Raw genomic sequence first — 14,932 nt, 5'->3', positions numbered from 1 at the left:
ATGTTCTTTCACAGCCCTGACGAAGTTCGTAGAGAACGAAACGCGTTGGCTGAGTCTGTTTTTTGAAAATTGAATGAAAATAAAAGAACAACAAATTGGAACTAGTGAAAAGACTTTTCCCTTGGTGCACCGTCTTTTTGTAAAAGAGTTTGTATATCTGGTTTTCCAGTAGAGCAAAAGTACGGCATGCTCTGGACGTGTCTTTGCACCTATTTAGAAGAAATTGTGTATTAATTTTGGATTTGGTGTGCTTAACTGTGGTCAGCCGTACGTTCCTTTTGTTTACAACTTTTATTTTGCATGAAAATGTTTCTGTGAAACTGAACATTTAGGACATGCCACTAGAAAACTATTGGTGCTAAAGATTGCCATTTTATTAGTTGAGAGGCTTCCCTTAGTAGTCCGTTACGATTTGCATTAGTCTCTTCTTGTTTGTTTCAGCAGCACGTGGCTCGGAGAAAATAGCTGCGCCCTGGGTCTTCTACGAAAGGGGATTTCCCGGCCGTTCCATTTGACCACAGCCAGCGGGGTCAAACGTAGAGGCAACAAACAACAGGCATTGGCATTGCCAATAGGTCTCGCCTTTGGGACCTTATAAGTTTTTAGCCACAGATATTTACTTTGCCTATGTTTTTAAGTTATGCTGTGCAGAAGTGTGTAGTATGGTGTAGTATGGTGACATTTTTTAATAAAGAAGTGTTACAAGTGTTTTTGTTACTGTATATATGACTATGAAAGCATTATATAGAATCTAATGATTATATTAAAAAAAGCTGGGAATTTGTATTTGCTTGTTGTAATGGTTGTTTGCTATTGGTTGTTTTGCTATGGGGGGGATTAGTTACTGAGAGAGATAGAGTTAGTGATTCAGATAGTTAGTTGTTGAGAGAGAGTTGGAAAGTTGTTTAATGAGAAAGAGAGAGTTAGTTAGTGAGAGAGAGATAGTGAGATAGCGAGAGAATGAGAGAGTTAGTGTGAGAAAGAGTAAGAGAGTTAATTAGTGTGTTAGTGAGAGAAGTAGTTAGTTAACGAGAGAGTTAGCTATTTAGTGAAAGAGTGAGTTAGTGATGTAGTTAGTGAGCGAGTGAGCTAGTGAGTTTGTGTGCGAGAGTTAGTGAGCGAGTGAGAGTCAATTAGTGATCATAAACGCGAGAAAGAGGAGACAAGTGCAAAAAGAAGGGACTAAAAAGAAGAAAGGATAAGAAAGGAAAGAAGAGGGAAAAGGCGGTGAACGGCGGATGAATCCAAATTTATGAGCATTACTATATGATGTGACATAACCACAAGTGTTACATCACTTTTTTTGTTTTTTGATTTCTTTAAGGTGGCAAATGAGCGTCCCGGTAGACACCGGAGTTCTTTAAGAACACTGCAGGCGATGATATAATGGCTTTGTTGGGCTCTAATTGTTGTTGTAATTTTTTGGGTAAACACATGCCCCTGCGTGCCACTGCTAACAGTAAACAGCTAATAGCACAGACTGAAGCCACTCTCTATAATCTAAAAAAAATGGTAACAAAAGGTCTCATACAAACCTAATATTAGCTAGGACAACTCAGACGTTCATGCTTCCAAGGTCGATGAACTGAGCGGATTTTAAAATGCGCTTGTTAAAAAGTAGCACCTACCACGAGACGCCTTCCAGCAGGCAGGCTTTACTATATGATGGACATAAGCACGCGTTACAACGCATTTTTTGTTTATTATTTTTTTTTCAGTTTGCAGATTAGCGTCCCTGAATAAAAACAAAAACATGTGGAAGAAAGTGTAAAGGAAAATAAAGGAAAATAAAGAAGGGACGGCACAAACGCAAGAAAGGGGAGACAAGTGCAAAGAGAAGGGACTAAAAAGACGAAAGGATAAGAACGGAAAGAAAGAGGGAAAAGACGGTGAACGGGAGATGAATACAAATTCATAACCATCACTAAATGATGTGACATAAACACAAGTGTTACATCACGTTTTTTGTTTTTGATTTCTTTAAAGGTGGCAAATGAGCGTCCCGGTAGACACCGGAGTTCTTTAAGTCATTTAAGAAGACTGCAGGCGATGACATAATGGCTTTATTGGACGCTAATTGTTGTTGTATTTTTTTTTTTTTTTTTTTAAACCTGCCCTTTGGCGCACTGCTACTGCATTTGCTGTGACAAATGAGGGCAGCACTGCACTGCTACCACCGGTGCTGTACCATGCACATTCCAAACAAACTGGGTCGACACTGTTCCTCCCTGCTCCGTATGTTGACACCACATGTGAGGTGAACACTGCACAGCTGTTCCCTGAACTCTACATGCAATTTGAATCAAAAGTTTACACTGCTGACGCCTGTACTTCAACTGTAGGGCGGCAGTTCACATTAATGATATATGCGCTGCATGTGTGTGAAACTCACGCTACAGGAAGTGTCTCTCTCTTCCAATTGGTAGGAAGTAAGCTAGCAGTGCACTACACCTGCCCTTTTACTGCCCGTTCAGAGAGGTGTCTCTGAGACCTACACCGCAGCTGTTCGTGCTATGTATGCCCTTTTTGTCTCTCGTGGAAACTTGCACTTCAGATGTAAATGCTTGGTGTCACAGGGAAGCAGGGGCCACCTGTGCTATCTGTCCTGTATGGCACCGTCCTAAGTCTACCCCAGCTGCTTTAGCGATAGGAAATTAAACTGCAACACTGGCACGTTTGCCCCACATATGCAGCTATGAGGTGTGTGCTCGTCGCTGCGCCCTCATTGCTCATTCACTCAACACCCAGATCTACAGCTGAGGGATTCCATCCCGCGAGAGTCGGACAGTCACAGAGTACTCAAGATGGCACCAGTGAGAACGAGCCTTACACAGTTAAACATATATACACCTTTGTTTATTCCCACCATCCTATTGACAACTACTTTGCAGCACTCCACACCTGTCTCATCTTTTTTCTGGAGATCTAAGGGATGAGGTGTTATTGTAAGAATTACAATAGATTTATGAGGAGAGCTGAAGGGCAAAGGTTGCGTGAACATAAACAAAGTGTAAAGGAAAATAAAGAAGAGACGGCAAAAACGCGAACAAGGCTGGCATTTAAGTATGTAAATTATGAGACCATATTGTTTTTAATTACGACAGCGCCCGCCTTGCAGTTGTTCGTGCAACGGGGGAGGGAAAGGGTGACATGGAGCGTATTTATAATTTAAAGCGCAACGCTCGGTTAAAAAAAAGCACGTCATGCCTTCAGTGAGAGAGGCTCAGAAAGAAAAGAAAAAAGTGCTTAGCGGCTAATTAAGAGACACTGTCTCCCGTCGCAAGTAAAAGATCCAATCCCGGTGGGCGGCGCCAAAAGTGGACAGGGTGGTAACAAGGAGGGACTAAAAAGCCTTGTGGACAATCGTAACACCCGGTTTTGAATAGCTGGTGACGCAAAATGACACGGGTGAAGCAGAAAGCTAGCTTCTTAAATCATATTGATTCCAAGAAGCCCTCTCATGACGAGAGCAGCACATGCTCGCTGCTAACGCCAGGCGAGACCTAAAAAGTGTGGTTTTATTGCGGTAACATCTTTAATATAGTTAGCTAATTCTTATGACAATATATAAAGAAAGCAAGTATTATTTAAATACCTATTGTGTTATAAGAAACACACACCAGGGACATAGAGGGCGCGTTCTGCATCTCATTACCTGGGACATGTCCCCTGCAGCTTGAAATCTCCCAAGTTCCTGCAACACTTAACTGCCGAGCGTAAATCCTTTCCCATGTGGGCTTGGATATCTGGATAATTGGTCAGGTCGAGATAGGCAGCACAGGAACAAAAAAGTAGTGCTTGTGAAAAGCAGAGCACGAAATAACATGTAGGCAATAGCACTTGTGAAAGGCGCAGCACTGTTAAAGAAATAACGAGTCAAAACAGTGGCGCAAACTAGATTCTTAAAAAAAAAAAAACAGTCCTTGCACCGCACTAAGGGGCATATTCACAAGGATTTATCTCTGAATTATCCCCACTTTAACGCATCAAAAGTGGTGACAGAATTAACACCACATTCACAAGCTGGGCCAAACTGCAGACAACACCAGTATTCCCGCAATAACTTCCCCCGAATTTATCACCACGGTGGACACCACCAACTAACACTAATAAGATACAGAGTAGGCGTTCCCATGCAAAAACGCAAGAGAAAACCACAACGCCACATTCACAACGAACTGCCAGATCTGCGAAGCAAAGCAAAAACAGGGGATAACCCACGGTAGCACCAGGGATTGGAGGGGAACACAGCCAGGAGCCTTTTAAGATTCAGGTATTCCAGATGGAAGGTGTCTGCCTACGTTAGCACCACTAAAATGACAGTATTTTAGGTTAAAACAAATGGTCAGACTTTGAGGAAGCCGATTGCCGCGGTCACCATGCTGCCAGTCTCCCAGTGACACCCGGTTTCCAGCAGGGGCAGTGTTGGGCCGGGAGCTAAAAGTAGTGATGATGGGACTTCTCAGCCGATAACTGACCATTCACACCGTATCGCCGGCTAACACAGGATTTTTATTCGCCATCGCGATGATTAGTACGTGGGTTTTGACACCCCTTCCCTGTTACTATCGCCATGTACCGCGGGCTTGAAAATAGCCCGCTAACATGGCGATATTAATCAGGGTTAGGCAGCGATAACTAACGCCATCGTCAGTCATCGCAAAAAAAGTTATCGCCCGTCTTTGTGAATATACCCCTAAGTAGGCAAAGGAAAGACACCAGGCTCTGCACAGAAGACACAAGAAGCCTGCCAGAATCAGCTGCTTTCCCGAGGCCCTCTCGTACCGATACAGATATCTGTATCGGCAGCGGCTTCTTCATAAGGGCAGAGGAGCATAAATATGAAAAATAAAATGTCACTTAAACTATTTCATTGCCATTTTATTTTTCACCGATGCGCGCCACCAGTCTGCCCCCGATCCGGGGAAATGCAGGGCGTGTCCTCTGCTGCCGATCAGCAGCATGGAGGACTGGAGCAGTGGCGGGTCAGGCACTCCAAAGTGGGCATGTCTGTTTGGCCGACTGCCTTACAATGGCCAGCCTGACGTGTGCACTTTGAAGCTCTCCAAAAGCTGGGTGGAGAGCAAGCACAGGCCTTCAGAGCCTGAAGGGGCATCTGTAGGAAAGTGCCCTTTTTTCCATGGTCACCCCCATTTTCTGCCAGGTGTCTGAGGCAAATAGAGGTGCACTGGACTCCTGCTATCCAGGTCCCCAGTGCCAGATCTCTTTCCCTAAACTGTACAACGGTCACCCCTACTGGCACCACCTTTAGCACCCCCTGTAAGTCCCTAGTAAATGATACTCCTGGTATCCAGGGCAAGGAGGCCAAAGAGGGTCCCTAAGGGCTGCTGCATGCATTGTGCCACCCTAAGGGACCCTCCAGCACCAACATGCAAACTGCCATTTCAGTCTGCGTGCCATGGTACAGAGAAAAAGGAAGACACATTTTGGCACAGCTCCTGTGTGCCATTCCTGCAGACATTGCATGTAGTAGAGGTAAGTCACACCCACGGCAGGCCTTACAGCCCTAAGTCAGGGTGCACTATACTACGTGTGGACATATCAGCACGAGCAGATATGCCCCTGTGATGTCTTAGTAGATTCTTAAATATTACACCTGGACAGAGATGACATTTTGAGAACATGTGCTGGACGCTGATGTTTATGAGATCCCCTTCTAAACGACAGCTTCACTGAAACCTACTGACTATTAGTGTGCTGGCTGACTGATGAACCAGTGTAACACCACAGACAGGTTTCTAGCCCCCTGTAGGCGAGAGCCTGCGCTCTCCGAGGGCAGAAACAATGCCTGCTCTGGCCAGAGGTGTTGTCATGTGCTCCAAGCAGGATGACTAAGTGATCAGAATATCGAGGCAGATGGTTTCAAAGGCCTCTGCCGACTTTAATACGCAACCCAAGGCTTCACCAGACAGGAAAAATACCAGCTGGGCTCATTTGCCACCATGACAGGCAGGAAAATGTGCTTGTCAGAAGGAGTGTTCCCCTCTCAGGCTAGTTCCACCCCTAAGGTGGGCTACATGATGTGGACTCGGCTATTAGAATTTTACCATCTTAGTTTTGGTGGAATTAGGCTCTCTGGGTCAGGGTTTTGCCCACTTCCCACAGGAAGTGGTCATATATATGGAATAGACACCCTGGAAGTAGGTAGCCCATTGGCGCCTGCCTGTCACTCCCCTTAACACCCCTTAACAGAATATTTAGGTGGCACCCCTCATACCAGGAACTCCGATTCAGATCAAGATGAGAGGACAAATAAAAGCTGCAAGAAAAGCGAGAACTGAAGACTTGCTGTGGACTTTTGGTGGCAAACACTGCCTGCCTGCACCAGTTTCGATAATCGTGACCAGCAACTCGTCCAGCAGCTGAACTGCTTCCAAGAACCCCAGGAGATCGCCAGCCCTTCGCAAACTGCCAGCAATCTCCCTTGGAGCAGAGGAGCTGCTCCCCTGCAGTCCTCAGGCACCTAAACAAAAAGTTCGGTTTACCGAGTCGCCACTCCCCAGCCAGCCCGACATAGCCGCCTCCCAGGAAGAGGACCCTGTGTTTCTGAAGATTACATCTGTCCTCCCATCAAATGAGAGGACACCAGGGCCAACCAGATCCGTACAGGACCAATACCTGGGGTACCGGACCCCTTACAACAAACAAATCCCGTGAGAGTCCAATCTGGACTCCCACTACACAGGGGCAGAGCAGCCATCGAGGGACATCAGCACTGCAGAGACCCACTTCCAAAGTGGCACAGCAGCCCTGATTTGTGCACCATCAACCGGAGAGATCAACAGCTGCAAGGCCCTAGGACGCACAGAGCCCAGCTGACCTTTCTACCCTTGTGACCAGACAACCCCAACCCATAGGGAGCTCCTGGACTTACACAAAGTACCCTCTGCAGCCTGTTTAAGGTGCCCCCCCCCCTTTCTTCCTACCGGTGTAGCGCGCACAGCTACCAACCTGATCAGCACCTCTGCACTGGGACGCCAGGGCAGGTAACCAGTAACTGCTGGTGGTACTTTGGACATAGTCCCCCTACGACTAAGTCCTGAAGGACACCCTTAGAAACAGACCATAAATAACTGTATGTAATATAGGATTTATCTCTCATAGGAAAGCATTGCTGCGTAAAGACACATTAAAGTTAACTATTTACTTATTTTTTTTAAATTCATAACTAAAAAAGAACTCACTTGATAACGAAGTTCTGGATATCAAAATTTATATAAAACTACAACTTATTTTTCTAAATTGGTCTCAGATTTACTCTCGAGTATGTGTCTCATTTATTGTCTCTGTGAGTACAACAAATGCTAGTACTACCCTCTGATAAGCCTAAACTGCTCGCCCGCACTACCACAAAAGACAGAATTTAGAGTTATAATTGTTGCCGCTGCAAACCAATAAGGGTTGCCAGGACTCTTTATACAGGGTACCTTGTTTTGGTCCACTATATAAAGGGCCAGCTTCCTACAGCATCCAGCCTGCCCACTACATCCAATCCTGGCACTCCTCTTGTGCTGGTCAATAGCATGAGTCAAAAGAGAAAGAACAGGGGAACCCTACTCACTAACGGAACCAGGGTAATGGTTATATAAGGGGAAACAACAATGATTCAAGCAATCTAATTTGCACAATCGCAATAAAAAGAGGGTAGAATAATGTAAGAGGGCAAGGAACCACCAACACATTTGTACAATTAGGACTTGTTTTATAAACACAACAGACTTATTATATACATTGTTTAAATTTACAATAGAACAGATATTTGTGCACTGTGTCCCAAAGTAAAAAATGGAACCTAATCGTAAGTGACAGGGTGTATATTTATATACAAGGTTTGCATAAATCTTAAAAGGCGACCATTCTGGTCTAATTTCTTTGTAAACAGCAACTGTATATAATAATACGCGCTGGGCAATGGTTCGCTCTTTCAGCTTGTCATTGTCAATAGCATGAGAGCAGCGCCTGGATTAGCTCGGGGAGCTCTTCGTGAGTGCAAAAAAAGTCCAAGGAGGATGCTCAGACCATGGGTAGAGTTCGAGTTAATTTTATTTATTACAAAGGTTAGTGTAATGCATGTCAGTGTAGTGATTTTGTTTGTGTTTATGTTGCATGATGCTTGTTTTTATTTTGAGCTTTTGGGAGGGAGGGGTCGTTTTATTTTGAGCTTTTGCAAGTAGGGTTTTTTTATATTTGTTTTTTGGGAAGCAGCGGGTCACCCCATGACTTTCAAAGGTTACCAGCCACCCCTGATCCATATGCTTTTTCTACTGTTGCTTGGTAAGAAGCATGCCGTGTGTATGCCTGCCTTTTCAATTTAGTAACAGTTGTGGTCGTTTACTGCTCAGTAACCGATTCTCATGTCAGTGATGGGAGTTATCATGTAGTTAACTAAATCAATTTCAGTTTGAAGGTCAGAATTATGGAAGAGGTGGTAGGATTCTTTGAAGCCACTATTTTAAGTGATCGAAGCATGCAAGCAGTCCTAAGAGCAATCAAATAATTTAACCCAGGAGCTTCTAAACTTTAACATTTTAGCAATTATTACCCATCACAATTTCTTTTTATTGTTAACCGCTGATGGAGGAACTCAGGTTATTGTATACATCGTGAAAACACGCGCCAGCTTGTGATTTTTTTTCCCTCTAAGATATATATATTTATATATTCAAGGTAGGAGCTGAACGGAGCGCCCCATTAGTTTTGAAAATTTCGCGAGGATTCGTCAACCGGTGCCAAAGTTATTCAAAATAGAATTTTGAGATTTCCTATGGAAACTAGGTTGTAACTATTACTATCTACTGGCGACCGCCAGTAGATAATATTATCTACTGGCAGTCGCCAGTAGATAGTTATAGTTAGGACCGTGTTTCCATAGGAAATCTCAAAATTCTATTTTAAATAACTTTGGCGCCGGTTGACGAATCTTCGCAAAATTTTCAAAACTAATGGGGCGCTCTGCTCAGCTCCTACCCTGAAAGTCTCGGGGGATTCGTCAAGCGGGGGCCGAGAAAAAAGGGGGGTCCCAAAACGCGTTTTCCCCATGCATTTTCCCATAGGACCTTTAGTCGAAGGTACAGCCCGAACGGCTGAACAGAATTACTTGAAATTTGGCAGAGAGGTAGTCCTCAGGTCAGGGATGTGCCTTTTGCATATATGGAGTCAATCTGTTCAGTTCCTGAGAAAATTGCAGTTAAAAGCACATACATATCTATAGCCGCGCACCGTGCGTGCACCGTGCGCGCACCCTAACGTGCGCGAGCGTAATTCTGATTGGTTGTTACATGTCAGTCAACGTTCGAATTGGTCGAAATCAGGAAGTGTCGGCCACCATTTTGTTTGTTTTCAGTGCGAGAGTGGAAAAGGAAGGTGGCGAACGTGAAAAGGGGGCAGGGTAGAGAGTTCCTGACCCCCTAGCCTTTGTCACGGGGTCCCTGAAGGACCCCGAAGGCAGAAAAAACATTTAATTTTTTTTTTTTTTTTTAAATCGCGGGGGTGCACGGTGAAAAACCATAAAAAAAAAAAAATAATTTAATACGTAGTTTATTGAAAAATAAATATATACAAAAAATAGTAATACATACATAACTTAGCATTTAAAAAACCGTACAAATTCACTGAAAAAACCATAGGTTTCACACATGTTATAGTTAGGAATTAGCATTTAAAAAACCTTGCAAATATATATATATATATATATATATATATATATATATATTTTCACTTAAAAAAACCATAGGTTTCACACATGTTATAGTTAGGTGGATATTTCACTCGGAAAAAAACAATGAAATTCCACCGTTCTAGTTAGTTCAGATAACTATAACTCGCGCGACCGCCACTCTATCACAAGGATGATGTCAAGAGTGATGCCACTGACCATGTCATGAGTGATGTAATATGTGACGTCATGAGCAGAGGATTGCGGGCGCGCGAGTTATAGTTATCTGAACTAACTATAACGGTGGAATTTCATTGGTTTTTTACGAGTGAAATATCCACCTAACTATAACATGAGTGAAACCTATGGATTTGTAAGTGAATATATATATATATATATATATATATATATATATATATATATATATATATATATATATATATATATATATATATATATATATATATATAGTACCTTTCACTATGGAATTAGCCTAAAGCCTTCAAACTGCTTTTATATGTTTAAATTGGTAGAACTTGGCAACGGCTTTACATTTAGGAGGCTTTTAAGCAGGTCCCTTTCTGGGCTTTTCTTCCAAATAGATTCAAATTAAATATAAACAGCTGCAGTTGTGTACAGACCATATGACAGTGTCTGAGTTGCAGGAGGAGGGAGGTAGATTTATGTAGTTAGTTCTGAAACTAAGAGGTCACCTTGTAGCAGATTACATATTCACAACTGCTGCTGGGGTTCCATTTTGGGGTGAATTTAGCAGTTAAGTTACAAGTGGATAAAGTATCCCAAACCAAAGAGACAGAGCAGCCACCATAATGCGGTGGTGTACAGTGCTAAGTTTGGAAGATAAGTGTCGGGTCCAAGGGTTTGCTCAGAAGTCTGCGGAAGGTGCCATAGAAGGTTGGGGTGCCAATTGCCAAGGCTGTGCTGTCTTGATTCCTGCTCACGCTTCTTTACTCCACTGCCAGATACTCTCTGCTTCTTAATCACTAGGCCTGAGCGGGAAATTCCGTTCCGTTCGCGGAATTTGGGTAATTTCACGTTCTGCGGAGAATGCGAAATTGCCCAAAAATCCGCTTTCCGCGACTTCGCGAAATTTTTGCTTGTTCGCGTTCTCAAAATGCGTGTTCGCGAGATATTTCTCCCAGAGCACGCAAACATCGATTGTGAACAGGAAAAAAGCATCGCGAACAAGCAATTCCGCGTGTTCGCGGAATTTCTGCGTGTTCGCAGAGATTTTTTACCGTTTCGCGGAGATTTGCGTAACGCGATTACGCAAATTCCGCCCACCCCTATTAATCACCCTCTCACAGGTTCTTTTCCTCTCTACTTTCTCCCTTTGTCACAGTTTTTTCTTTTTACTTTCCCCTTCAGTGCCTCCTAAAACAAAGTGCTGGCGGGCCCCACCTGCAACTACTAGCTCAAAGCACTGGTGGAGTAAGACATGAAGAACAGAGAACTTACAGACAGGATGCTATCCGGCTGTGTGATGTCTTCATCCTGAGAAAGAAGGACAGAGATGGGATGTTTAGTTATCAGCACTTTGTAAAACAATACGTACCTCCACAAGTAAAATAATTTTAACAGCTGCAAAGTCCACACCAATTCACTGCCTCTTCCGAATACAAATACCCCAATCTTAAATTTAAAAGTCATATTTACCAAACCCAAAGATTAGAAATTACTCATACATGCATATGTGTGTGAACAAGGCAGTAGAAACGCGTCATAGACATCGCAGCAATAAATCGCTGGAGAAAAGACTTCAGCAGTGCTAGTACCTGTGTGCAGCAGGAGTGGAAGAGATATTATATATATATATATATATATATATATATATATATATATATATATATATATATATATATATATATATATATATGTTATCCCTCCTACTATAGTTAGGACCATGTTACCATAAGAAAAGCATTTTTTTGAATCTTTATGACATTTTCCCCCAAAAAGTGTAATGTTGGGTCTTGTTGTGTATGGACAAATTTGGGGTGATCTGTCAAGCAGGGGCCGAGAAAAAGCAAGGGCCAAAAAAAATAAAAAAGTGTGTTTCCTATGTTAATTCCCATAGGCTCATTAGACACGCCTGCTGCCCAACCCACTGGACGGAATTGCACCAAATTTAGCACAAAGGTAGCTTTTGGTCCGCAGATTGTGCTTTTTGATATTTGGTGGAAATATTTGCAGTAGTTTGTGAGATATTAAAGGAAATCCAAATTTGTATATCTACGATCAAGAAGAATGACGAGCTTGATCAGAGCTCTGATTGGCTGCTAACACTTCGACCAGGAAGTGTTGGCAGCCATCTAGGGTCTCTCCTTCAGACAAGTTCCCCCCTCCCCCCTAAAAAAAATAAAACATGAAAAAAGAAAAGGGGGCAGGGTAGGAATACCTGCACCCAAGCCTTATTCACAAATATCGCTGTTAATTAAATAAAAAAATAATTTAAAAAAGAAAAAGCACAAGCCCCCATTAATTGTAGCCCCCGGGGACATGCAGGGTTTAATGAAAAATGGTCGAGATTTACATCTTTGTTCCTGGTATGAATATGGGAATATTTACAGCAACTTAAATTCTGACGTCTTCCTACTCTCACTAGAGACTTCTTATGTCCCTCAACACCCCACCCACACATTGCCCAATGGTGATACACTGATACATACACACACACACACACTTTAAAAAGAGTGAGCATGTTGATTATGGTAACGCGGCATTATCATATGATTGTCGATTTACATTTAATTTTTCTCTAAATATAACCAATATAGATGAAATTCATGAGATTCAGATTTTGTGTATAAAAATATGTTTACTAGGTGTTTATTGCAGTAGCAGGAGTTACTGGACATTTTCCTTAGATGCAAGTGTATGATTATACTTTGCATACTCTATTGCGGCTTTTCAACTTGATGCCCTTAAAAATTTAGATTCTATCCATTCTTAAATATAATAAATGTAAATCTGATAACGTATGTTGTGTCCTTAGTTACTTTTTGTGTGAAAATGTGTTGGACTGCCTCCAATCATCTTTGACTCCCCTCCAGTTTGAGGTTTCTCAGTGAATTTCATAGGCTTCTCCGGATATATTCTGCAGCTGAGCACTACCCCAGGCTGCCCGTTTGCTCTTGTGGACAGTGAGCGGCAGCAGATTTTAGCAGTTCGGCCCTCCTTCCACCTTTTGTTTTTTGGAGGCTTAAAAAGGCCTGGTACAGTATGCAGCTGCCCTGTTTCGCTGTTCTTAAAGTGCAAACAGGGTCCCAGACCAGCAAATGCGAACAGAGTTCTGGACCAGCCGTCTCCTGCTTCTGGCTTGTTGGGCTGCAAACCGGTGCTAGCCAAGAAGGACCCTGGCAGATTTCACTTGCCCTGACATCCTGTCTCTACTGTGTAGAGGGTGGTGGGCCAGCTATCTTGGGGGGTCTCCTTCGCCCTCATATCTTTGAAGGGTGCAGGAAGTCTGTGGCAGCTGACTGCTGGAATCCCCCTGAAGGAGTCTTTGGGTCCAGCTCTCAGAGTCTGAGATGAGGGAGAACTCTGGTAAGACCAGAAATTAATTGACCCCAACCTGTGGCACCCTAAAGGTAAAGCACTTCAAAGAAAATGTTTCCTATTTTAATTAAAAGCCAATTGCGATAGAGCACACTGCATGCATGAGAAGCGAGTGACTACAAGCAAGATGGTTTATAGGTGAAGGTACTGGGGAAACCCACTGACCCTTGACCAGATCCTCATCCAAAGCTCTCGAGACACCGGCTCTACGAAATGTGGCTGCTCCATATCCACCGCTGTGACAAAGCGCATCGCCGGGAGACTGCCTGGAAGAGAGAAAGCAGATCATGTGACAACATATTGAACAAAATGAGTCAGCCGAAAGGGTCAAAAGACTATACGATCCATCCACCTCCATGACTTTTTGGTATATCAGTGCATGTAGACTCTGCGTATTGGGAGTCCCAGGGTAGTCTAAGGGGCCTGGATAGTAATGGGATTATTAAGTATCTAGTCCCCACTCAAGACACTTATTATTCTGGTTGGTTCTCTCATTCTCCATATCTTTTCATCTCTTGCCATTTCCTTCCCTACAAGGAAAAGAGGGCAGGAGGCTACAAAACAGTTCTCCAGAAGACTTGCAAAGCCTGGTCTTGTGGAGAAAGGACCTTGCCAGCTGTTCTCAGGAGCTGTGGCTGGAGCATCTGCAGCAAACTAAACGAAAATACCCTTTTTCCCCTTTCACATTTGAATGAGGAGCGAACTGCAGCCCCTCCATGTCTTACAAGGTCTTCCAGGGGCATGAATTGGAGTTTCAACCAATAGAAGTGTAAATGATATTTTATTTTCAGAAAAGCTGATCTTTTCCAAGGGCTAGTTAAAATAAATCTGCTATGGGAAAGCTGCTGTACTAGCTCACCCCAGTACGGTCTGCTCTGGATTAAACTTCACCTGTTCTATTAAACACTGACTTGGGTATTATTCAGACCTTTTGTAATTTGTACATTTATAGCTGCCCTTAATTGCACAGTCCACTTTACGGCTTTAGTATGAAGGAAGGAAGGAAGGAAAGCGAGAAAGAGAGCGAGAGAGAGAGCGAGAGAGAGAAAGAAAGAAAGAGAAAGAAAGAAAGAGAGAAAGAGACAAAGAAATGTAGATTTTGTTCTTCAAAAGGAGGATCAGAGACATTTGATTGGGTTTCAGCTGGAATGTCTTGTAAATGTTTTTCAAAGGAACCACTGCTGCACTATAGCCCGGGCCAGCAGGAGTTTGTGGTAATGAGGGAAGAAATTATGGAACAGGATTGAAAACATTATGCAGACAGAAAAGGGAAAATCTGCAGTGCATTCTGCCGCAGTATTATTTTGTAATTTTGAAACACATTAGTACTGGGCTCACATTTCACCTCATTAATTTCAGTGTAACACTGGACTGCAGCAACCACCATAGCTGGTCTTTGCAAAGGGTCTTCCACTTCTTTTGTTGTCAGAGTATGCAGCCAATGGGGGACTGTGTGGCAACAAAGCTAAATCCATTACTGCAGTGGAGCAGGTGAAATGACCAAAGAGAGTCTAAGGGCTAAAGGACCCTACACTGGGAGAGCGAACGCTCAAGAAAACTGTCCAGTGGTCCTTGAGCCCCAATGGGACTGGGCGAAGGTTGTAGTGAAAAGGCGTTTATCATGAAAGGTGAGAGACGCACTCTCAGAGAGAGTCCTGCAGAAGAGAAAAGTGGCAG

General features: G+C 43.2%; 1 protein-coding gene across 2 annotated transcripts in view; it reads right to left on the bottom strand.

Annotated features, from left to right (window-relative positions):
* The window catches only part of GSTK1 (glutathione S-transferase kappa 1), a 117,724-nt gene that overhangs the window by 58,511 nt on the left and 44,281 nt on the right, over window positions 1-14,932 (bottom strand). For both annotated transcript variants that reach the window (XM_085619948.1, XM_085619949.1), the window contains exons 4-5: window positions 13,421-13,521; window positions 11,156-11,191 (exon numbers count right to left, since the gene is read on the bottom strand). In XM_085619948.1, coding sequence (XP_085476074.1) covers window positions 11,156-11,191; window positions 13,421-13,521 — 137 coding nt within the window. The remainder of the gene's footprint in view (window positions 1-11,155; window positions 11,192-13,420; window positions 13,522-14,932) is intronic.

This window comes from Triturus cristatus, chromosome 7, assembly GCF_964204655.1.
Source record: "Triturus cristatus chromosome 7, aTriCri1.1, whole genome shotgun sequence".
Lineage (NCBI taxonomy): Eukaryota > Metazoa > Chordata > Amphibia > Caudata > Salamandridae > Triturus > Triturus cristatus.
This window is presented reverse-complemented; position numbering and strand designations above follow the sequence as displayed.